The 27,569-nt window shown below is 32.8% G+C and overlaps 1 protein-coding gene across 3 annotated transcripts; it reads left to right on the top strand.

Annotated features, from left to right (window-relative positions):
• Positions 1–234: 234 nt before the first annotated feature.
• LOC106099403 (extensin-like) lies at positions 235–26,148 on the top strand. Of its 3 annotated transcripts, none has more exons than XM_013277955.1 (9): positions 235–829; positions 15,782–15,807; positions 15,881–16,053; positions 18,937–19,046; positions 19,979–20,113; positions 22,866–22,942; positions 23,653–23,811; positions 25,234–25,293; positions 26,039–26,148. In XM_013277955.1, exons 1-9 carry the CDS (start codon positions 774–776, stop codon positions 26,131–26,133), a joined length of 891 nt encoding a protein of 296 aa, XP_013133409.1. In that variant the 5' UTR covers positions 235–773; the 3' UTR covers positions 26,134–26,148. The 3 variants fall into 3 exon arrangements, with proteins under 3 accessions (XP_013133409.1, XP_013133407.1, XP_013133408.1); XM_013277953.1 differs by lacking the exon at positions 235–829 and adding an exon at positions 14,624–15,666 and having other exon boundaries at positions 15,772–15,807; XM_013277954.1 differs by lacking the exon at positions 235–829 and adding an exon at positions 14,629–15,666 and having other exon boundaries at positions 15,772–15,807; positions 22,866–22,927.
• Positions 26,149–27,569: the final 1,421 nt, after the last annotated feature.

The following is a 27,569-nucleotide window of genomic DNA, read 5'->3' as shown; positions in this document are numbered from 1 at the left end:
AAGGACAGTGACACACTTCGCAGAAGTTTTGATTTTTTTAAGAGTTTAGTTTCAAACTTGATTTCCAAGCTTTTAAAATTGTGTTCAAAAGATCTTTGAATAGTTCGTAAGTTCAAAAATAAATAAAACATCAGCTAGAACAAAAGTTTCAGTCGTCTCTATCCATAGATAATAAACGAAAGACTTCACCGTAAAAATTTTCTCTTTGCAATTTGTCAACTATTGCAATGTTTACATCAACCAACAGCAACAGGCAAAAAAGAACACGAAAAGCGAAGCTTGGCATGGCTTGGCATGCGTGACGTGACTAGTAGACGTAAATGATCGAATGACATTAATTTAAATTTTTTTAATTCATTCAACAATTGAAAAAATATTTTGTACAATTTTTACTTTTGCTAAACCGAGACATACCAAGAGATAGTAGTTAAATTTTGCTGTTAGATATAATTTCTTCTACAGTAGTGACGTCCGTTTGTTTATTGCCTAACATCCGCCATTTTGTTCTGTCGTTTGTTTAGTGACTGGGTTTTTACCTAGTAATGCCACACAAATTTACGGGAAACCTATATTGTGATTTTGCAATCGGTGTAAAATGTATTTGGTAGACACTTTGTTTTTAAGGGCTTAAAATTCATTTTTGTGTGTCTTGTCAAACTGACATTGGAACAAGTATACCTATGTGCCGGATGTGTCCTACAATCAGTTAGGGCGACAGAACGTGGTGCCACCTTGAGTGGTATACGTGTTGCGATACCTATGCTGCCTAGAATATGAGTGGCAACGGGAATCAGGTGCCGCTGGCGCCAAGTCAGCGTGGGCCCGGAAAGTATCCTTTTTAAGTGTTTTTTTTTTAAGTTTTAAAGTTATATTTACGTAATGTAAGCCACTTTAGCAGTTGCTACGATCCTATCTCCGAATGCTGTGTGTTGTGAATTATTTTTCCACGACAATCCTGTGTTATTTTTTGTAGAGAAAAGCTAGCTTTTTGTTGTAAATGTGTATCTTTTATGTAGTTTTAACAAACTTTGAAAAACTTCTTAAGTTTGGTTATAACTTTTTCATTGTTTTCAAAGATTAGTTTTTATATGTTTTAGGCAACTAAAAGCTGTTTTCACGATCTTGACACTTTCTTTTCAACCTTATTTATCTCCTTAATTTTAATGACCATTGCTTTATTTTAAAAAAATAAAGTTTTTTGCTTAGATACTTTTTTAAAAATACAAACTTTATAAACTTGTTTTTTGTAATATTCGTATAGTATACCAGCTTTTTTTACTTTTTCTGCTGCTATTCTTAATTTTTTTGTTTGCTAAATCTTGTAATACCTAAACACTAGATGATGACAAGGAAACAATATATTTCCCTCTCACTCTCTTTGGTATGCTATCATTACAAAAACATATTTATCACTTACACATAGTCAAATTATTTCAATCTTGCATTGTTCATTTAATTAACACATTCATTTTGCAACATTAATTATTTTTACAATATAAATTATTAACACTATTGAAAATATGAAAGTTAATAAGTGTCAAAAAGTATGTAATGATATTGATTTCTAGGCATTTTGTATTTTCTTTTCCACATCAACAACAAGAAGTTAGAAAATACTGAGAACATCAGCTTATCTTGTTTCATTACTTATCATGAAAAGTTGATAAAGCAGACCAAATTGATATATACCTTGCTAAACATATCCCAAGGAGAGGATTTGTAGGAACTCCCAACTATTGTTAGTTCAAAATCTTTATCATTATTTCATTTTAAACTAATGTAGAGTAAACAATAAACAATGTAGAGTAAATAACATCAATCATGTCATTAGGCTTTTCGAGGCATGTCTAGCAGAGTTTCATCTATCATTTCCACCTCCAATCACTATCAGTTTTAAGGTTTATCCGCCATTTTTCTTAATAATTAAACCCTTACAAGTCTTGTCATTTTCAAATTCAACAATGACTGTTTCCTTGTGACTCCCTCACCATTGAATTACTAGAACTTTTTATAAATTCAATCAAATATATTTTTTCCTGGAGAGCGGCAGAATGGATCTTTTATTAGTCAATATTGTGTTACTTAAGTGAATTAGCTCTATCTTTAATTAGGCCACAAAAATGGTACTTAAATTATACAAACTATACAAAATAAGTTATATCCAAGTCGATAGTCATCTTAGATATTAATAATTAAGTCCATTCAGAGTTTCCCTATTGAAAATAAGTATTATACCTAACATAAAACAAATGAAGTTTTTAGTTTCAATTAAATCTCGTAGACTTTATTAAGAATTCCAGAAATACTTTTGGTGCACAAGTTTGTGTTCTCCATTGTTACTGTGTTACTAAAAGTTTACAAGTACTGACCGTTTTGAGTCTGAAATGTTTCATAGCTTTAGCCACTATTTAACGCAGATTAAAAAACGTGCTATTTGTAGAGTTGCGGAAAACCATACTCTAATATAACATAAACAAAGTATTGTTGTGTCTAGCAATCTAAATTTATAATACTAGCTGCTGCTAGCGACTTCGTACGCGTAAAATTAAATAATAAAACATGTAACCTATGTTACTAACAGATAAAACCTTTCTAACGATGAAAGAATTTTTGACATCGGCTCAGTAGTTTTTGATTTATTTCAATACATAAAAAATATAAATCTTTGCTCTTATAACATTAGTATAGATAATAATAAAATAACCAATCTAAGATTGAATAGTTAAACAATATTCCAATATGTCTTAAATGATAGACAATACTAAAATACCAAAATTCAATGGAAATTTTGATGTATGATAGATTGTAATTAGTACTTACAAAGTGAAATTGCTTTGTAAGTGCTTAAGTTATGTGAGTACTTGCTCAATATAATATCAGGATTCAAATGACAATCCCTTTGAGCTGAGAAAGTATTGACCACATGCCGAGCAATGGCTTAGAATTTTTTGTCTACTTGTCTATAAATAACAACATAAGATTTATCGCAGTATTCAGTTGTAAGATTATATGATAGGAAAACATTAAAAATAAGAATATCATACCAATTTAGTAACAATAGTTTTAAGATGTTTAAGTATCCTTTACACCTAAACTTTGGCGGTGCTTCATACTTTCCGGTAGAAAATTACAAAATTTTAAAAAAAATCTATCTAATTAATAAAATACATTCATATAGAGAGGCTTTAAATTTTACTGTTTGCCTTATATTAGATCAAGTAAATATTTGAGGCCATATTTCTATTAATATAGAAATAGAAATAATTTTATTGAAAAATAAGAGATTAAAAGTTACAATAACAGTTATACCAACTAAAAGATAAATACAAATTGTGGTTAATATATGATTAATCTAATATATACTAACTATTAATAAAATTGAATAATACAAATGAATTAAGAAATTTGAATAGTTATTTGAAAATGTTTTTGCTATATAAGAATCCTGCCCTATTTTTTTTTATTTATTTTAAGTAGTATGTAAGTTGTAATAATTAGTAGCTTATGTGAAACTGTCTTGTAAATGTTGTATGCTTGAAATTGCTGATAATATTAAGAATATATGTAAAATTATAAATATTATATTTATGATGTCATTGTTGTTTATATAATTTTTATAAACAACAATGAAATTATTTAATAGCAATGTTAAATTTCACCACAAAACATATTTGTATCTCTATTTATTGAAAGAGAATGAATGAGATGACAATAAGTTGTTATTTTACATGAATTTTGCATTAAAATGTGCACTTATAGGTAAATTATGATTTTTATTTAACATAATTGGTCATAGGCCCTTAATCTCTTAGTTGAATTATTAATAAATAGTAAACATACACAACTAGCACATTAGTTCCTAACTTTTTAGATTTGAAATCAATAATGAATTATTCCTATTGTAAACCATAATTTTAACAATGTATAAAAGCATTGTTTTTATCTTCATAATACTTTGAACAAAAAATACTTCATGTAGAATTGGTATTTTTTTTAGTATTATGCACGCTGGCGATATAATTTTCTAACCAGTTATATAATAAAGTGTAACTTTACACTATGACAATTTTTCCTGACGGTGCATTTTGCTCATTGGATACTTTTGAGGTTAATGGCCTATGTTGTATGTTCTAGTTTTATTTATTGACTACAAACATTTCTTACATTCAATTTCTTAATATTACATTTAATAATATATTTATATTTTCATTTTTATTGTATTAAAATTGTAATATTGATGAAATACTTATTTTCTTTTAAAGGTTTTGGTATAAAAGATCTTGTGACTAGAAGTTCACATTCAAAATTTGTTAATTGTATTTAATTTTATTTGAATGACTTCCCAAAAGTTGGAGGCACTCAATTTATTTTTTGTTACAAAAGTATAGTTCATGTATATATATAAACCAATATGTATGTAGAAATATTTATAACGCTTTCTGCAATTCTCATTTCAACCCTAATTTTCTATATAACATCATTAAAACATATTTCATTATACTCAAAGCCATTTAGATACCATCCGACTGTTCATAAGCAATCACTGCCATTGAAAGGACTGCTGCAGCGATTTCACCTGGAAAGAAAATCAAATGCATTACAACTCCATTAACCAGATTCCTGCAATTAAATAACTACTAAACATCTGAACAAACTTGGCATGAAAAAATGAAACTAAGATATGATAATCATAAAGATAAGAGTATGTTATTTAAACCGCCGTCAGCAGTTGCGAAGGTTTTATCCAATTTATTACCGTGCTAAGGCTCATGAATCCATCTTAAGCTAAGATGCACGTGTCATTTTAAAATCACAACGAATTACTGCAGCGTATTTTCTGCGTCGCGTCGATGTCGTAATTGTACAAGGTGTATTACTAACATGTGCACGTTATACCTGTTTTATATTAATAATGCTAGGGTAGCGACCTAAGCTTTCGATACCCCATCAAGAGATTTCGCAGGACAAGTTGACGAATAATCTTAACAGACAGTGGAATTACCGTTTGAAGTATTTAAAAATATGTCAACTGCTCAAACATTTTATTTCTTCAGCAGGAGTTGTCTAAGATAATTACAGTACTATTTGTTGCATGTCTATAGAAGGAATTTCAAAAAGACGCAAATAAAACCACTAATGAATATAGTTTGTCTAAATAAGATAGATTTATATGACAAATCAGTTGAAATTCATTAGGGATGGGTTGTGTAAAATCAGTCATAAATCTTATCGATTATCGATTCTTTTGGAAGTTGGAATCGATAGATTCATAGTTATAACTTATAAATTTTAAAAAAGCCCTGTTTTCTCAAATTAATAATGACCTGCCCTTATAAATAATGACAGTAAATAAATGTTTACTACTACTACAGCCGTACGTAATCGAATTATATTTCGCTATAAATATCAAATTGAATTGTCTTCTAAATTATTTAATTAAAAAATAATAATTTTAGCTCAGATTGATATATATATATATAAACCGAATATTGATAGTTCATAATTGTTCGCTGCGTGTTTGTTTCGTATCTACGATACCTGTTTATTAAGTACAGCATTTGTCTTCATACAAATTGAATTTGATACTTCATATGTGTTATTTATCTAACTAATCTATCTTATTTAGACAAACTTTAACAAATCAGATCGAACAAATAACAAGGGATGTGTCAATTTTGGTGAAAATGATATCTTTTCATATTTAAAAGTTGTATCAGTATTTTGAGAGCCAGGCAATGAAAATGAAAGTCTTTCTGAGACATGAGCATTTCACACTATGTAAAAAATGCAGATTTTCTTACTGTCTGGATTTAATATCAAATGAACAGATTAAATCGAGCTCGTCGGTGATGGCTAACGTATTCACATGACAGAACACGAGCATAGAATAATGAGCAACAGACACGACGGGATATTTTGAGAATCCTCTCGTTGAAGAATAATCATAAAATAACATATAGATACGATTATTGAAAACCAAATTCCCAAGAAAAGACAGAAGAGAAGACAGGTATGTGTGCATGCGTTGTTCCAAATTATGTACTAAATACTGTAAACAAAGTTTTTAATTTGTGTATTCTCTTTATATTTGTGGAAATTAGTTTTTTCATAACAATATTTAACAGAACATTAGCTATCTACAGAATTTACAATTACCATAAATCGCTTTCTTATAAGTGATGATTGTTTACATAAGCCATAATTTGGAACAATGTATAGCTCTATAGATATTGTAAACTTAGTTTCATTACTTAGATTAATGTAATCCAAGTATGTTCAAAGCACTCTAATTTCATTCTTTCTTACACCTTTATCCGTTTATCTTACGCTACTTTTTCTTTTCCATAGATCTTCTGTTACATCATATTATTTCATAGCTGCATGTCGACATAAAAGTCATGCATTAGTATTTTTTTTATATTTAACAATGCAATGACATCCTTTCTTTGTTTTATATGTGCTTTATTCTATAGTGTTTGTTTTCTAAGTTATTTTATTAATACTGTGCTTAGGGCCTAATCAAGAATATAAAAATCCTCCCCTTCGGTTTTCAATCGCCTTTTTTACATAACTTTCTAATATATGCGAAGGGTTTACGTACATTTTTTCAGAAATATGGCGAGGATTTTATATTTCTGGTCAAGGTTTAATATAAGGATAAACTTCTGTATACGTAATTTTTTATGTAGAATTTTTGGCTGTCATAGTGCAGTAAACAGTATGCCAATATCAGTAGAGGTTAGATGTAATCTAGGGTTACCACTGTCAAAACGATCGTACAAAAACATCGTCATCACTCTCATTTTCCTCGAATTAAACTAAGAGAGCAATATGTTTATGTGCACTGTTTCAGCAGTGTAAACCCACGATAATATGCACAGTTATTGTAATAGACAGTTTCACAATAGTAAAATGTGTGAGTTATTCGTTGAATATGTTAATCACAAATCGTGTACACCGCCCGTTTGTAATTTGTCTAGTTAAATTACAAACTTCATTGGTAGTGGAGAATCATTCTGATGATAGAGCAAATACGAAGAAATTTTCACCTTAATATTTTGCCAAAATACGTTTATTAGTGAATGAATATTGTTTGATATGAAATTATGACGACTAGGCAAATTAGAAACAGGCGACATATACGATTTGCCTGTGATAAATACACTAAGTTTAGCTGTAATCATTGAGTAGCATGAATCTGTGAATGTTTGATAATAACGAAGCATTGTCGATTTGACCGTAACACTCCTATGGTGTTCTTCCTAAAAGTATCGTAAGCTGACAATGCCTGGAAGCTGACAAAGTGTGATTATGTACGATGTGTAATTACATTATGTTATTTATTATATCTTGCCTCCGGCCGCTTGGCTTTGCAAGCCTTCAGCGAAATATATAAATGCTTCGTTTTAGTTATATTGATAATGTTTACATACAGCCATATACCTTTGATTATATGAATTTAAAAAGTATGAACGTAGCGCCGCCATTGCAAATCGCTTTTATCAATTCACTTATGTTTCGGTCCTTAATATCGTTAATGTAAAAGCATTTACCGAATTAAATCACATGTTCAATTCATATTCAATGTTTTCGAACTAACCAAATATTTAATACACTTTGTAAAGTCGTAAATGGTATTTTGTATTATCTTTTGTTTACTATTTCACCTTTCAATTAGCACAAATATTTTTTTTAAATGCAATGTATTCTAAACGATTTTAGTAATCACCTAAAATGATTCGCACTTGTCTCACTTATTTAAATATCTCCTTTAGATCACAAAAGGGAATTAGAAAAATCTAAAAGAAACTTTATAGCCTGTTCCGTTTACCTAACTAAATTTACCTAACCGGTTAGGTAACAAGATTTTTTTTTCGTTTTCGTAAATTTAGTTAGGGAAACGGAACAAGCCAACTTTATCATTAAAAAGATAAGGTCGCGTTTAAGTTTTACAGTAAAAGCTTTTCTCGGTGTATATATGCTAGTTATCATTATATTGAAAACGTAGTACCGGTAAGGACCGTCTTAGCTATCCAAGTTCGGTTTAAAACAAAAAGAACCGCGTGTTCACACGTATGTTGCGACGAAGTGAATATTTTTTTAGTATATAAAAATTAAGCATGCATTAAAATACATGTTCTAAAAGCTTTTCGCTGCTGTGCTTTTTGTTTAGAAAGGCAAGATCCTAAAAATAAGTACTTTGTTATAAATGTGATTTGATGTGAATATATTATTTCAGATAAATAACGTAAAGTATTTGAAAGCTAGGAACGCATGAGTAATGAGTAATTAAAAGTAAAAATCCATAATGCCCGTGTGTACCAAATTCCAATCCAAATTATTTGCCATTGATAAAATGCAATTTTAATATTATAAAGTGGCAAACGGCAACACCTGAATTCGACGAAATTGCATAGCGTCCGCTGCCCATTTAGAGGCGATGCTTACCTTTAATCGACGGAGGAGGGGACGCAGAAAAAGAGGATGGGTTCTTTCCCTTCACTCTTCCATGAAATCCGATTTCTTTTCCCTGATGTCTGATAAAGTGCAATAATCGTAATAATCAATATGTGTAGGATTAGGGGTTCTCTGTTTACATAATTTCGGTTTTGGAATGGACCGAGCTATGCAATTAATTGCATGTTCAAGACCAACAAATAATTTCCTTTTATTCTTCAATGGTGACATGCATTAGTTCCTGATGGCAGATCGGTGTTTACGCTACACAAGTCAAAGATGTTTTACCATCGCGCGAACCTTGCTTATTTGTTATCTTACTTCCAATGAAAATATGTAATAATAGTGAGCCGTGGTTGATAATTTTAACTATAAATATTGCACTATCTTCGCTGCCCACAAGAATATCGAACTAAGTAAATATCTCATGTAATGATAAATGATATGTTACGCGTTTACCTGTGTAGGTCACTAGTAAAATTTATCGTATTTAATTAACTTAAAAACATCCTTGTTTACTGGGTTATGAATTTAGCACCATACTAGATTTTTATTAAATTGAACTTCAGGTTTCCCTCAAAATAAAAAGGAGCCATTCAAAATTGTTATACTTTATGGGGACAAAAACATTTCTAAGATCCATCATATCCAAGTTATCGAAATAAAAATTCGTAACGAAATTTCGTATTTCTTCACTAGCCTTAAAAAGATTTAGAATAGACCAGTTTCTTGCTCAGCCATCTTAACTTCCGTAAAACTTTCGATATTTCATTAAAACAATAACAAACTCTTACGCACTCAGTCGTTAAATAATTATGCCCTTAATGTATGTAAAATTAATTAAGGGTCTCCCTTAGTGATAGATGGACGAGCGGCAGTTAATGTACAACACATACCCTTCGCCTATTTCTCCCAAAAAATAAACAACATCTAAATTGTTAGCTAAGTTAAAATGAGCATTTAATTTCACAAATGTACTTAATCGAACACTTATTAGATGAAAGCTTTCAACTTAAATTGTTAAGTAACATCTTGCGTAATATTAACTGAGAACCGAACCGAGTTTTCTGCGAACAATTTATTCCCAGAAAATGTTTGCTTAAACGGGCTTTTTTGAAGTATCAATAATTCTGGTGAAATAAATATATTTACTCAAAATGTCTATAAGATACCTTACATCATGTTTCGTTGAATTATGATTGTTGGATCCTTTTTACGTTTCTAAATTTGAGTATCGTTTCTTGGAAATACCCTTTACATTTTAGTATCATTCTATATCGTCGTGAATTATTTCTTTCATAACTTCGATATATTCGAATCTTGAATTTCTTAATGTTCCATGAGCGTCGGCACCTGATCTAAGGGGGCAAGGCGATGACCAAGGAGCTCATAGGAAAATTACTTTTTTTATTCCAAATAGAACTATTTATCTATATGTGTCGCTAGGAGTTGTAGGAACCGTATTAGTTTGAAATAATTTTTACAACTTTAGGCTCTAAGCCCGATTACGATTTATGAACGAAGGGGGGGGGGGGGCCGCACCGCCACCTCCCGATGTCGGGGTGCGGCTGCCCTCCCCCCTTCGTTTCACGTCTCACCATAGCGACACTTGTATAACGTGTCCTAAGATCTGATTGTAAGTGGAGCTAGAAATGAAAACGATCCAACTCACGAAATGAACTTTCCATAAATATGAACTTAATACAATAAAGCACTTTAAAAAAAAAAATTGTAACTAATGAACATATCCTTGCGTCACTATTCATTTAACAAGCGAAGAAATTAATCTACCTTTGTCATGTAATTTTGGAATTAATTACCCAATTGCCTATTAATGAACGAGTTTTATTTTTTCCAAATTAAAAATAGCTAGATTGATATTAGTGTTACAAAATTATTCAAATCTTGAAAAACAACAACAGAAGCGATCGTTTCTGGAAATTTATTCATTAGCACTTTCATTGTATTTTAGATGAAAACAGTTTTTAAAGACATCGTCTTCTAAAAATAAAAATATGGGACTTCAAATTTATTTTCTTTCCTAAATTGATATGCGTATTTTTAGTAAATTTACAACATTGTACATAAAAATAATTACGTCCAACTTAATAATTATCCAACTACAGACTTACCTACTTTACAATGAGACAAGATATCTAATCTGACTTATTTTCAATATTCCCAGCTCTCTCTTTCTGTCCGGTGTTAAATAGTGAAATTTATACTAGACCTAAACTCCTCATCCCCCCATTTTACTTTGTTTTTACTTTTGCCTTTATAGTTTATTCATTCCCATTTACCTTAGACCCCATCTTTCTTCGAACAATAATCTAGGAAAACAACGCACAAGCAAACGCAACATTGTTTTATGGATTATTCACGTATGCATTGGACACAGAACATATAGCGATCTCATTTTCATCTAATGCATAACTAACCGCACACAAGACATGGGGTGTGTACATCACTGTTAGACCATAGTGAATAGGGTCATTGACGTCATCCGGATGAATTCATTCATTTCCACCGCTGCTCACGGATTTATACAACGAAAGTTATTGAGTCCATCGTATAATGCCATCCAAACTTTGTGGAGGCTCGCAATTTTGTAGTAGAACACGTTATTGCCGCGATGTGAAGAGCGGCGGGGCCGACCCCTGCACTCTCTTTCCTACCGCATTGGGTTCTGACATCTACTGACGGAAACAAGCGCTCGCAACTAACCACGAGCCGCTGTAAAGCTTGAATCTTGTTATAAATGTACAATGATCACCGACTGAACGATGCAGAGATGTTTTGAAACATTAACATGATTGTAATGAGAATACATTAAAAGTTGTTTTGCGTTTTTCGGTGTTTTTGATTATCCCATTTCATTTTTGTTGCATTGACCTTTTCGCTCATTTATGTTCTAACTTTTTATTGGGAAGAGGAGAATGCGGAAAGTTATTTGAAGTACACAATTTAATAAGTATCTTATCATTACTCAAATATCTACATTTCATTTTTCCCAATAGACTTAAGATTGAATTATTTCGCCATCAAATTAATAGAATGTTTAAATAAGTCAAGTAGTACCGAATAGAGAAGTCTGAAAACTGTAAATAATACTTTATTGTGTTTGAGTTGTTAATGAAATTATGTTTTTCCTGACTTAATTCCATGTTGTTTAGAACTAGATTACTCAGTAATTATAAGCTACTTGATTATGAATTGGTTTTGTTAAAAGTACCGATCTAACGTTACTTAATTTATGATACTCGAGGCTTAGTTTATATTTAGAAAAAATCGTTACTCGTGTCCCTTTCATGTTAAAACTCAAGTCAGGTCACATCTGTTTACGTAAATTCAATTTCCACGGGTAATGACGTAGTTTCCGGGTAGGATGATTAAGTCGCAAAAATTGGAGCAACCCTCAAGGCAAATAATATCTAAATATAGCATACTGAAAGGTTATTTGAAATATTTACCTGCGGAAAGATTCGCCTAATTAATAGGAAATGTGATTTATAATAATTATTAGACATTAATAGTAGTATTCTAGTTACAATTATCACAGTTTTTTCTTTGTACTTGTTAAATTGTTGCTTTTAACCTGTAAGTGATATTCTAACAGTTTCTTTTACTCTTAAAAATAATGAAATTTGGTAACATAGAAAGCATTGATATATCCTCTGCAAGGATGTAATATGTACAGTCGGGGAAATCCGCAGTGCTCCAAGATATAGTTCTTCAGACAAATTTCCTTCTTATTTTTTTTATAATATGAGGTGGCTAACGAGCAAGCGGCCACCTGAATCCACCGAAATGGAAAGCGACCGCTGCCCATAAACATCCGCAATTGCAGATGCGTTCCCTACCCTTAATTGACGGAGGAGGAGACGCACATAAAGAGGACATTTCCCCTTCCTATGCGTCTCCTCCACCGTGAAATCCACTTTTCCTCCCCATCTTTTCCACTTAAGAAAAGGGTGGAAAGGGAAAGGGACTAAAATTATCATACGAATAACTAATTACATAAGAGTGAGTAGTGTAACGAAGGGATAACAATAAAAAAAACCTGTGAATCACTAACCGAGTTTGTTTTGTAGACACATTTTTAAGCTGTTTTGTATTGATTTTTGTTCGCGTCTTGTTTAAAAATGTTCAAACGATTGTCGCTTTAAGGGTGGTACGTCGCCAGTTTCGGATAACGACATGGAATATGTATATAGATATTGGTATCCCCTTTAAATAGATTACGTAGTTCAATTATCAATATTCAGTCTAATCCTAAATGTAATCATTAGAGTACCTAATGCAGTATTCCCCCATATAACGTGGTATACTTATAACGCGCTTTCATAATACGCGATTACAATCCCCAGTATACCATGGGCATTCCCCCATATAACTCGGGGATTTCACCCATATTTCTATACTGTGAAATTTATGTTTTGTACAGTTCATAATTAGCTTTGCGTACCATTACACGTGTGCCTATTGTGTTATTATAAAATTAGATTATTTTATTAAATTTGTGTATAAAAAGGTGTGGGTAAATGACTGGTCAATTTTTTGTATGGGAGTATAATAAAAGTTAAATGTGATGTATTAATTTAACATAACGTTATAGGAAGTCGTAACAACGCGTTATACGGGTATATCATAACGCTGTAACGATCTACTACGTTATAGGGGGATTATTGTGCTCTCATTAGATCTATTCAATCTTAGGCATTTGATATTTACTCGACCTCTTTAGATGACATAATATGTATGTTACTTGTATATGTAAATATGCCTCGTCGGAACGTGAATCCACGGTGAAACACTTCGCGAAGGGATGAACGAAGGGTAAGTACTGTGAATAAAAAGCTCTTCGTAATTAGAACTCCGCCTATTTTTATTAACATAGTAAATAATCATGATTAAAATTTTAATTGTGAATATTTCACAAGTTAACTTTTGTATTCAGTGTTTACTAACATGATACGCATTATATGTGATTGTTAACTACGCTCACACACACTATATACAAGTATAGTCAGGTGCGCCTGTTTCCATTTATGTATACATGTTCCCACTTGCTATCACTATATTTATTAAAAAATAAAACTGATGTTAATTTTTTTTTACTTCAATCGAACCCTAAATACAAACTATATAGAACATGTAAATATTTAAGAACTACTGAAAAATTTTAAGACATCAAATGAAACTATTAATCTATAATTAAATTTTTATAAAATGACAATTTATTTAAGGATGTAATAATTGGATCCTTAGTTATTAAATAAATTAAATTATCTAAACTTAGTATTTATGGTGTTGTTATGAAGTAAGTTAAGAAATACAATAGTAATTTCAAAGTAGAATTTTTATCAATAATTTGCTATAAAATTATCATTTAATTAAATCCTACGAGCGTCGACGAATTGCTGATCTGACATACCTTTACAACATAACAAACAATATTGTCGATTGTTCTCGAGCTCATGTGCATATTATTCTATGCCTTTATAAAACATACATTTCTATTTACTCAGTTAAATAATGTTCAAATGAAATACTTTTTAAAATTCAGTAAAGTAATAAATATAACTACTGTTTAGTAATTTGATTTTATCGACACGATAAATAGACTGATAATACAACCTTTGTAAAACAAAAGTATGTAACTTCTCGAGTTTGGACTATTTTTTTGGGAAACCTCTTATGTTCCTCAGAAGGCAAGTTATACAATGAAAGACATTTGTATTCCGATTACTGCTATGAATTCAATAAATGAACATAAGTGAACGCGTTTGTTTGTATCAGTAGTGTACTATGGTTCCGTGAAATGTTTACGGTTCTTTTAGCGGTGATGTGTTTTTATGGTGATCGCGCCAACCAGCAAAGCGTCATGTTTTGCGAAATATTTCTCGAATTAATTCGCATTTAATTATTCCGACTCGTGCAACTTTCTCAAGCGGCACTGGTTGGTCGTATAGGAGCGCTATACTCGTAAGTTCCGGTTGACGTGAACGGGAGCGACGAGCGATGCCAATTGCCGGCCGAGTCGTCGACATCGAGCCCGATGTATCGATGTACGCGGGGGCGCTGTACATCGCCTCGCTTCGCCTGCCCACCGACTAGCTAGCAACACCACGGAACCCTAAAAAAATATATATCGTACGCCACGTCGCTTTCAATGTCGGATTAACCCGCAACAAACGACGGTATCACTTTTCTACCGTTCATTGCTACTAAGATTCGCAACAACACCCGTCTCTAACAAACTTGAGCGGCGATGGATATGGCTTAAATTTTCCGCTCAGTATATGGTTGTCGCAGACAAGAGGGTAGCTTTAGACGAGGGAACGCCCCAAATTCGTAAAGCTAAAGCACAAAGTACTTTCATCTCTTTTCCCCGCGCAAAGTTCGTTGTGGCTCTACTTAGAATATTACAAAAGGGAGACGGAGTACGCTAAGCGACGGACGGCTTTGCGGTGGTCGCGAATTAATATCAATAAAATTGTATTTTCTAAACTTTTAAAAATAATAAAATAACATAGGCAAGATATAATTGTAGAGACGGTGCTGTGTTGAGGAGCTGAGCAGCCTTGTCCGTGTGGTATCGTGGCGTGTGGACGCGGGCGACCGGTCGCCGTGCGGCCCGAGTGCCGCTGCCGTCTCCTTATCGATTTTCTCAATGCTGCATTCAATTACTATATAAACCGTGAATGCGGACTGCACACTTCCACGCGAGTAATATACGTTACGCTTAATCGTTGCACAAACGAACGTTGATTCAATAGTTTATTCTATATAGCGGTGCCTAAACTGATTCATACAAAATTAATACAGCTTAGCCTTATAGTGTGATGCGGTAAATCCGCGAATACGATAGTAGGGTCGTCGTTTTGCGAGGTTATAGTCCTCGCTGCCTTATGTCGATGATCACATCGCCACTATTTTGGGAATGGTTTAACATTTGGCTAGTTGAATTTCTGAAGGATCTATATCATGAAATTAAAATGGTTGCGCTAAGAGGTAATGGGTTCGTATCGCACGGCGGTCAGTCAGAGGTGGTGGGCAATGGGGGGCAGAACTGCGGCGGCATTGGTTCGGCGCGCGTGCACGTGCAGTACATGCCGGGGCCGAGCAAGCACGAGCCGCCGCGGTACCCGGCCTGTGCGCCCGCCGCCGCTTCCTCCGGTACCACCTACAGGCTACTGCCGCAGTCGAGTAAGTGCAACGGCACACTCGCCACACGCGACATCCATAACCCACCACCCAGAAAAATGTACAGTTTCTACTAAAGTAATACAATTTTGTTTTTATTTTCCTTAGCGCCAAACAGTTATCCAAGAGCTTCAACACCACACAGTGAGTAGCGACTTCGGAAGGTTTGTACAAGGGAGAAGTACGGATTGGTATCTTATTGTGGTTATTGTTTCAGGGTCGGAGTGCTACCATCCGGCGGGGTCGACGGCCTCCGGCTACTTGCCGGGGGCTCAGCCGACCTTAGGGCCCCAGCAGAGCCTGCGTCCGCAGCCGACCCCTCAGCCGTCTGCGCCCCCGGCGCCCCCCGCGCCCGCTGCGCCACAACTTGACATGTCAAAGCCTGCCCTGGTAAGTGGACTTTCCTTTTATACCTATTTGCGTACATAAATATTAAATGCAATCGTTTTTCGTGTAAACAGTTCACGTTGCAGACTACTTGATCTTTGTTTCCTAGAATGTATTCACAATGATAACTAGAGCCGTTCTTACCGCTCTCTTTTAGAGTTCTGAGAGGGAACACTTAGACGCCCCAAGCTACTTAAAACACGAAGTCTAAATAAGATTTCTTGAACAAATAAACTTGATACATGCAATTTATTTCTAATCCGGCTTACTTGTACGAACTAGTGCTACACTGTACTGAAGCGTGACTAATCCTTTCAACGTCGTGGTCCATTGCTGATTATTGTAGAATATTTCTTGTTATAGTTTTAAACAGTTATTTAACGTTCATTCTTTTCATATTCATCCTGAGATTAGCCCTTTCATGGTATTTACGTTTTGTTTGAGCCTTCATTAAAATAATAGTGAAATTATCTGACACCTTCATATATGCCCCCATTGCCTGTAGAGGTGCTATAGACCTGTGCAATAAAGTAAATAAAACCTGAGGAAAACTCATTGTACCATTAAAATTTTAAATTAGGTCCCATTATCGCGTTATCATGTCTAAACAATAGTTTATATTTGATACATTTGATAGATTTTATGTAAGTAATACAAAAAAATTCTTGAACATGATGTAATTGTATATAATTTTTTTATTTCTTATATCAAGGCCGCATTTTGTTCCCGGTAACCTCCGCAACTGCTTCATCGATTTTGATTCGATTCGAGACTATTATTGTAAGATAGAAAATGTATGCGAGAGTAACTTAGAATTTTATTTTTAATTCCACACTGACGAAGTCGCTAACAACAGCTAGTTAGGAATATATTACGTCGATTTTACTCAAGGCCATAAATCCCTCAACAAAGGCGGCGGCCTTGTCTCGTACTCCACTCGACACAAAATCAATATCTCGTAACTTGGCATATGTATCAAACGCAAACGCTGCACGCGTCATTCAGATCTATTGTAATAAACGACCATCAGTCCGATGCAATTGGCGAGGTCTATGCTCTAAATCAAAACTATAACTAAACATTTTGTAAAGGATATATCAAGGAGGATCACTTTAAGCGATACCTTAAGTAAAATTTGCAAATTTTCACGCATTTGATAAATGCAAACTACTATCTTGATTATTAAACTTACTACAGACGGTCAATTATAACTGACACTTTTACTGTCAGTTGAACTGTACAACTCAGATTTTGCATAGTTTATTGACTAAAGGGTATAAAAGCAAATACGCTTCAGTCCGATTTTTTAAACTGGGCATAACAATTTTAAACAAACAACAATTTGGTATGCCGAGTTTGAAAAATAAAAAAGTTATGGATCGGACTGAATCGTGTTTACTTTTATACAAAGTTTCGTGTTTGGAGTAAAAGTTTCAAATCGCGTATTGTATGAATATATCCAAATAAAGACACTGCGAAATTTTTATTTGATTTGCGAAGTTTTTATGCATTTTATGCGATGTTGTTTGGCTACCCGATTGGCTTGTTTTGACAAAAACTCACGAAAGTAGACATGTATATGTGTATGAAAGTAGACATTATGTGACAGCTGGCATGTCAGCAATTGGAACGTGCCAGTTACTGGCGCAATACATTATATGTCATTAAAATATTCATAGATCGTATTGAGAGAGTCGTCAGTGTCAAGCTTCGTACCCCTTTGAACCTCAACTTACAAGTATGCAAGTGCGCCAGTTACTGGCCTAAGCATTCCCGCCCTGAGAGTCGGTAAAAAGAAATCCATTTATAGACGATATATCTTAATTTTCTTTATTATTGTGCAATTTTTTTTGTAACATACACGTTGACCTTGTTTTGTATTCCCCCTGTGATTCTAAACAGAACAGAAATAGCAAATATCGTTTACATTTTTTTTCTATATTTTACCTAATAGAGGGTGTTCCAATAGGCGTAGGAATTCAAGTACTGGAAACGTCATAACACGATGTCCAACTTTTTGGCTTTGCGTTTTAAAAATTTCATCATTACCAAGGTATTTTTATAAATAAAACCTTCGAAGAGTATCACATAAAAGTGGGCCATTATTCCAACACGTTTCTTTCATTTTCCCTATTTATTTGGGGCAAATCAAGTTACTTAAATTACACTCTCTTCCGGTTCATACATCGATCTGAGAGTTACATATATTTAATTCTAATGACAACATTATATATAAAAATTACATTTTTTTTAAATTATCGACTAATAAAATGTTGTTATGGATTTCTTTTTACCACACGTATTAATTAAATTGCCGTTCCAAAATGCTGTAGCGTTCATAGCTCTCGATTTCTTTTTTGTCAAAATTGGTTTTAAAACTTGTACGAATCCAGTTCTATCGTAAAATCATGTATTTCGAATACAATGGGAATGAGAAATTACATTTACACATATAACAATTCTGACAATTTAATTTATTTTATGTGGATTTATTTTGGTACTTTTCAGTGTTTAAATTGATGGTACAAACATGTCTGTGATTACAGACTTATGAAGGTAAAATTGTTTAGATGTATTTATAATTTTATATTTCCATTGGATTCAAGGAAAGATACATAAATCTAGGAAATACATGTACATTATATTATTACTTTTTCAAAAATGATTACTATGCATTTTAATGTTTAAAGATGTAAATATAATGATATACTAGCTTTTGCACGTGACACCGTCCGCGTGGCGTGAAAAAAACTACTTAATATAAGCATATGTATTCCTCCAATCTATGCTCTACGTGTGGCAAATTCCGTTGAGTAGTTTTGAAGATGCGTAGTGAAAAACATCCATCCATCCAAACTAAGTATAATTTTACTATGTACTTTACAGGCAGGACACAACTACGTGCCACAACAAAGTCAGAGCCCGCAGTCGAGACCGCAGTATTCAAACTTCTCGTACAGGGCGCAGCATGGAGCTCGGCCCAATACACATCCAAGGTAAAAAATGCAATATTTTACTAGCTTTTATACTTGATTTTTTACCCACTAGTTACTTATTACGTTCGCTAGAAATTGAGTCCAAATAAAAGTTTTAAATAAGAATGATTGGTAAATTATATAAGCAAAGTTTTATTTTTAAACTGTTATAGAAATTATTTTGTGTTTCCAAGAATAATGTTTTGGATATAAAGGTACTCCGGGCTAAATTTCAAAATCGAGTCGAAACGGGGTCCTATCTTGTTAAATTAAATATAACTAGCTTTCGCCCGCAACTCTGTCCGCGTGGCATAAAAAAATCAAAAGTAAGTAACCTATGTGTTCTTCCAGACTATGCTCTACATCTATGCCAAATTTCATCCAGATCTGTTCAGCCGTTTAGGCTACAAACTCTAACAAACATCCATTTAAATTTTTTTTTATATAAGTTAGGCTGCAAAAAGCACACAATCCATACGCAAAAAACTTTCGTTAGATAAAATAGAACAAAAACATACTTATTCCATGACATTGATCTGCTTTTATAGATAGCTTATAAATACCTTATTGATATTCTAAACAAAGCGTTTTCCTAGTTTTTATTCATACAGTTTACATATTCAACAACATTTACTTTTTAGACCAAAAACTATTTTGAATTGATAATCTTATCGTATACTTTCCATTGCCGAACTATTCGTATAAAATCTATTGTTTATTCAAAGAGAAAGAGAGGGATGACAATATTTAGGAGCGTTTCAATTTCATCCTTATTTTCAAGCACCATAATTGAGAACTTTGTTGAGTCCATCTGGAGTATCTAAAATAACTGTTGGTCTTACGCTTGACTGCCTTAAGCGAGAATGGAGATTTGTATTTATACTGATGTTTGCACTACATACGGTTAGTATTTTTTGTAATGTCCGCTCTATGTTTGAATGTATTTATTCCAGACAACAGCAGCCGTATCTAGGTGGTGCGGGTAATAATACAGCGGCGCCGGTCGTGTACCATCATCCCACGCTGGTCTTCCAGCCACATATGGGGTTGCCGCAAGGCTACCAACAGCCAAGGTCGTCTTCTTCAGGGTAATTATAAAATAAACCTCAATGAATTGTATCTTACAAAGTTAGTCTTATTAACGCCTCAGTATTCTAGAAGGTGAACGCCACTTGCATTTTATAATAGTGCCATCTATTTTCAATGGCCACGGAAGATATGTGCTGAGTGGCTTTAAATAAATAAATAAATTCGATAAATAATAATCTGTGCTTTTGTGTTAGTTATAATTAGCTGTTGCTCGCGACTACGCCCGCGTGAATAAAAAAATATAGCCTATGTTACTCACAAAATAATTACCTTTCTAAAGGTGAAAGAATGTTTACATACAAAAACACAAATCTTTCCTCTTTATAATATTACTAGCTGTTGCACGCACTTCGCCCGCGTGTAATTAAAAAATAATAAAATCATAGCTTTTATGTTACTCACAAATAAATTACATTTCTAACAGTGAAAGAATATTTGAATTCGGTCCAGTAGTATTTGAGTTATTTCAATACATACAAAAACACAAATCTTTCCTCTTTATAATATTAGTATAAAATAAAGATAACGATTTCTCCTTTAGTATATCCTTTATTTTTCGCTGTGGTTCTAGGTAATTTAGAGTTGACATAGGTCAGCATTATTTCGTTAGAAAACGTTAAACATTTATTTAAAACGAGCTGTTGCCCGCGACTTCGTACGCGTGGTATTTGAAAACATAAAAACTACAAAAAGCTACGTATCCCTCGGGAACCGGACATTTCTCGGGGATGAAGCTTATCCCATGTATACTCTAGATTTTGTTTCATATGTGTGCCAAATTTCAATAAGATATATTGAACCGTTGCAGAATGAACAAGTAAACATTAAAAAACAAAAATAATGAATCCCACGGGAACCGTAACTATTCCAGGAATAAAAAGTAGCCTATGTGTTCTTCCAGATTATGCTCCAAAACCTGTGCCAAATTTCATGGAGATCCGTTCAGCCGTTTAGGCTACAAACGCTAACAAACATCCATCCATCCATCCATCTAAACTTTCGCATTTATAATATTAGTAAGATTGTACAACTAATAAGTAATCTATTATTTTCCCGAACGCAACAGCTACCTTCACGTAAAAATCAATCCAATCGTTCCGGAGATTACAGACAGACAAAAATAAGAAAATAACCGTAATTTATATGAAAAGTTTAAAGATACAGAAACATACCTACTTACATATTAAATTACAATTAGAAGGTAGATAAAAACATTACAATCCTTCAATGAAACTTGTATGTTACCACGCAGTTTATTCAGTTTTTAGTTCGTTGACTGCGCGTTCTACGAAACTTTTCGCTGTGTTTGCGAAATTGTCGAGTTCATTGACTGCACTTGCGATATTACCTTCTCCTATTACATTATACAAACAATTCTTGGATATTCAACAAAAATTGACTTTATTTGGTATTGTACACAAATGGCTTTACACAATAGGCAAGTAAATTGTGAGGTTTTTGCGCTATAAGAGTTAATGTTTGATGTACGGTTGAACTAATCCGAGGTTGTCCCCTTACAGAAAAATGTTATATTTCTTCCAACGATACAAAAAGTGCCTCTAAACAAGCAATAGGTTAGCAGTGAACTGCACTAATCTGAATAAGTTTCTCATTGAACATAAACTTCTTTGACAGTTACTTAATAGATCAGATAAGTTAATAGGGTTATACACTTTTGATTGATGTGAAAATGTATATTTATAAAATATGTGACGTCACAGCCATGGTATGCTTTAATAAAATATAGTCTTCTTTACCTATTATGTTTTGTTCCAATTAGCACAGAATAACCTTACCAATAACACCGGTCTACCTACCTTTACCGTTTTTCAACGACCGCCACTACCAATATGGCCGTCGTGTCGTCGAGTCAATGCAACACCATTATTTTTGACATCTGACTACTGTCCAATTATTAACATAACAAGTAGAATTCCGATATTTTAAAACCATGATAAAAAAATTTCAATAATGTGTTGGATCACAATTACAAAGTTTATATTGTTATCTATCTGTACTATTATAATAAAGCGTAAACACACACTTTTTTGTTGCCTAAAATGTCAGCAATTACAGCATATTTTTGAATAATTTATTTTTTAATAAAAAGCCCTAGATTTTCGTCGCGCTTTAGGCTATATATTTTAACGCCATTAAACTTAGGGAGTAAATATTTTTGATAAAATTCCTAATGTGGGAAAGAGACCATAAGTTGCTGCCAACATCAAGGAAGCAAGGTTTCATCATGTCATGTCATTTTGACATTTGCTATTGATAATTTGACAAATGTAAACAATAAAATAAAATTTTCATAATTTCATGCGGATGAAGCCGCACAGGAACAGCTAGTTTAAAATAAAGATAAATAGTATTGATTTATAGCACAGATTAAATAACCTTTAAGAATACAGAATACATCAAAATTTGTTTATTCACTTTTTTAAATATCTAACAAGGTTAAGTCACCCACCTTGTGTGTAAATATCGGTGTGTAAAGGGGCCAGCTGAAAACCAGCGCAGAAACGGCCTGCGCCGTCTCTGCATTAGTTTCTCTGCATTGCTGAGCTTGCCGCCTATTGCCACATTTTCTTTTTTTTTTTACTAGTTTTAAGGTTGATGTATGTAAGATTTCATTTGTAGCTTGTTTTTGTGGCAATAAAAGTCCTATTTATTTATTTAAAAATAGTTAAAAAGCTAACAATATATAGTTTGTTTCCTAAACAAGAAATGTAAAATGTATTTTATTTCCAGATTCTACCAGTATGTGTCTCCATACTTGGGCTACGGCACGCCCACTGGTCATACGCCACCATGTGAGTATATCGCAGGTGATATATTTTATATCATTTGATAATTTTAATTATTTAATTTAAAAAAAGACTTCTACATTCTGTATAGATTCTGTCTGATACTAGATATGGACATATTTTCTCATCTATTGATGTATAAACCAAGGCTTAAGCTTTAAAAAAACTATCCTAGTAGTAATTACTGATTTACAGTAACTAGTTGTCACTTGATGAGAATTAAGTTATTTTTATCATCAGTTTCGGATCTTGTAATTCATCCTAAGTTAGGGATTAGACCATAATCAACTACATTGTCCTATTGCAAGATGACTGCATATATATTTGAATATTCCCAATGATATCTGTAGGCATCATTTTTTCCTTTACCGTAAGAATGTAATAATAATTGTGTACCTATGAAATTCTAAAACACTTTGGTACATAGCAGGATTTCAAGACTTGTAGATTACAAGTCAAGTGCTTAAACCCCAAAACCATAAACTATCAACACTCAATGCATGCGAGGTATACCCTTTATTACTGTTTTTAAAGTATGCAATGTTTTAAATATACAATTATATGGTATTTAATATTTAGGTAGAATCTACGCGACAATCATGTTAAACTAAAATAAACTAAAGCTTATATTTTTATAGTCAAATTCTAATATAATTTAAAGTTATAGCTAATTACTATCAGAGTTGCAAAACTCTACACGTGTTTTGACGTATTTATGTATGTTTTGTCAGATTACTACCCTAACAACCAGCCCCTGGGTGGTAGTGGGGTGGCGACGAGCAGCGCCCGCGCCGGCGCGCCGCTAGTGGGGCCGCAGCCGACAGCCGCCGCACCCCCGGCGCCGCTCCCCCACGCACCCCCTCCACCACATCTGCACAGCGCTATGCCAGGTAACACTAACTATACTAATACAATAAAACATAAACACACACTTTATAGATCGCATATCCATAAGATATCTATAAGACCGTTGGTGGCACTTGACTTGTAATCTACAGGTCTTGGGTTCGAATCCCGTCATGTACCAATCTGATGTTCGATTTTTCATATGTACATATTTCACCCGACGTTCTTACGGTGAAAGAAAACATCGTGATGCCTGCACATATCGGTGAAGAAATTCAAAGATATGTGTGAAATCAACCCGCAGTGGGACATCGTGATTGACTACGGCCTAGACTCCCTAGCTTAGGGTAGGCTCCGAGCCTCACAGAGGAGACGTATAGTAAACTAATGATAATGACACACTTTATGATGTTAAGCTAGATTTCGACTACGTCCACATCGATGTAAAAAAAAATTATTCCCAACCGTCACCCTTCTCTGTCCCCATGTGGGGACATATCAGAATAAAGTTTCATCCGTCCTATCTTTTGCGACTGGAAATTATTTCATAATGGTTCTATCTGTCACCTTATTGGTGATAATGGGAGTATAAAGTGGGACGGATGAAACTCTTTATTCTCACGTAGGGACAGCACGGTGACGATAGGGAATCATTAAAAAAATAAACAAAAACGCGAGCCTATGTGTTCTTCCACACTATCCTCTACATCTGTACCAAATTTCATCCAAATCTATTTAGCAGATTAGGCTACAAAATCTTACAAACATCCATTCATATAAACTTTGGTTACAATGTTAGTAAGATTGAATATGTTATAATTAACACAGCTCCGTAACAAACAAATATAGATTACTGTCTGAATTGCACAAAGACCAGTAATAGACTATAATATCAATTTTTCTTAATTCCAAGCTAGTAGGTTATATATTAAGTAATTACTAATTGCTGCCTACCTATCTATGTAACAAGCGTGTGTATTTAATAACTTCAATTGTAAATATACAGCCTGCCCAGGAAAGAAGAAAACATGTAATAAGGGTGCCACATTTTTATTTCAGTCTTACATCGACGTCAAAACTTCTTAAATCAAATAAAAATAAAAAGAATTACTTTTTATTCTTAGATTAATATTGAAATATACATTTTTTGTCTGCGATCTTTCTTCATACAAAACATTAAAGTAATGCTTTCGGCCTAATAAACTTAAAAACCTAACAAATTTAAAATACTAAGCTTTATAAGCGATATTTACAATCTGCCTGCCGTAAAATTTTAATGGAATTTGCAAAGGCCTTGACATTTTAGAACTGTATATAAATGTCGTTTCACTTATAGACCTATTGACATCAACAATGTCAATCAATTATATCTTTTTGATTTATTTGCGAGAAACAAATTCAATGTTTAACATTTTTATTATAGGTTTGATTTTCTGTTAATTGTTTATTTTTTATTTTATATACAGGTGTCCGACCTACACTGACAAAGCGCAGCCACCGAGTGCCTATAATAGACCCTGTAACACGTAAGTTACTTTCACTTTATATAAAATTTTTATAGTACTACAAGATTATTTGACCCGTAAAAAGCTGCTAATGAACTGCTATTACAAAATATGTGAAACGCACATAAAATATATTAAAAGCATGACATGACAAGACTATAGAACAATGATTTTTGGATTTTACATTTATATGTTTTTTATATTGATAAATATAAAGTACTAGCTGATTCCGTGTGGCTTCATCCATATGAAATTATGAAAATTTTATTTTATTGTTTACATTTGTCAAATTATCAATAGCAAATGTCAAACTGACATGACATGACAAACCTTAGCAACTTATGGTCTCTTTCCCACTTTAGTGTTTTTATCTAAAATATTTGCTCCCTAAGTTTAATGGCGTGAAAATATGTTGCCTAAAGCGTAAAGTACATAAGTGTTAGGCTTTTTATTAAAAAAATTATTATTCAAAAATACGCTGTAATTGCTGACATCTTTGGCAACAAAGAAGTGGGTGTTTTCGCTTTATTATAAAAGTATAGATATAAATGAGCTATTATTTTTTGTTATTTTATACTAAAATAGAGGCGCTATTATTTATAACTAAATATGTAAAACATACTTAAAACATTTAAAATAATATTAACTCTTAATATAATGGTTAAAGTGGGGTTCTAGTGATCATAATTTATGTGTACCTATCGTGTCTATTTGTTCTATACATTCATGTCAATTAATTAATAATTAAAATTGATTTGTTTTCCAGAACAAGAGGTCCTCTCTGAGTTATACAATAATGATACATATTTCGTTCCGGGCGAAATGAACGAAAGACAAACTCCTCAGCCGGTATGTATTTAAACTTTATTGCAAACAAACACAACAAACATACAATTATCATTACATAAACTTTGATATCAACAAGGTTATTGGTAATTCGTATTTCCGCTCTGGGGTGATAGGGATCTTACGATTCGAATAAACGAATTACATTGGTCATGTAAGTGAATTAGTCACAAATTGAAAAATCGGTCATATAACAAAAATTACATTTTAGTGATCTTCTATTTGATCTCATTGGTAGGCATTTTTATATAATAGTTTGTCTAAATAAGATTAGTTTGACAATTCATTTGAAATTTAGTAGGGATGGGTTTTGTAAAATCATTCATCAATCTTATCGATTTTCGATTTTTATTCTTATAAAAGTTGAAATAAATAGATTCATTAATATAACCTGAATAAAAAAAAAAACATTGTTTTCTCAAATTAATAATGCTGAACCATTATTAATAATGAGAGTAAATAAATGTTTACTACTACTACAGCCATACGTAATCATATTGTATTTCCCTATTATTTCTGTCATCGCTAAATTCTCGACAATACTTGAATTGTCCTCTAAATTAGTTAATAAGAAAATAATAATTTTAATTGGGTTCAATAATTATTTAAACTGAATATCGATAGTTCATTATTGTTCTCTGCGTGTTTGTTTCACTACGATACCTGTCTATTAAGTACGTCATTTACCTTCATACAAATTTAATTCGATACTTCATGTGCGTCATTTATCAAACTAATCTATCTATATCAAACTATATCTTGGATGGAATATCTTGAAGAAACTGAGCAAAATTAAAAAAGTAGTTGTTATTTTACATGTACTCTCAATAATTTTTTACTAATTACATGGTTAGTTAATTATTACTTAAGTAGTGGAGATTATTAAGTGTTTTGGAAACTATTGTACTTTAATTATTTCTAGTGATTATTAGACGGTAAAAATAAAAACAATAATGTAATTATTAAAAATAAAAATGTGAATCTAGTTTTCGATTGACTATAAAATACCGAATTAACGTAAATACTAGGCTTATATGTCTGTGGTATGGTTTTGTACCCTAACATGTAAGGATGTAAGAATTCATAATTTACTAGCTTTCGCCTCCGACTCCGTCCGCGTGGAAATACAACAAAAGAAATTTAAGTAGCCTATGTGTTCTTCCATACTATCGTCCAGGTCAATACCAAATTATATCGAAATCCATTCAGCTGTTTAGGCTACAAACTCTAACAAACATCTTAACTTTCGCATTTATATTAGTATGAAGTATGATAGTGTGTTATATAACTTTAAACTGTCGTGGTTTTTACAAATATAATGTTCGTAAGATACGAATACGAATACGATACGAATATCGGGAGCTAAAACAATTCAATCGTGGTAAGAAACCCGTATCTTACGAACATTATATATGATAGTGTGTGTTTGTTGTATATGTATTGTGTTAGAT

This window comes from Papilio polytes, unplaced genomic scaffold (assembly GCF_000836215.1).
Source record: "Papilio polytes unplaced genomic scaffold, Ppol_1.0 DF824124.1, whole genome shotgun sequence".
Taxonomy (NCBI): domain Eukaryota; kingdom Metazoa; phylum Arthropoda; class Insecta; order Lepidoptera; family Papilionidae; genus Papilio; species Papilio polytes.
Note: the sequence above shows the minus strand (reverse complement) of the source record. Positions and strands in the feature narration are given on the sequence as shown.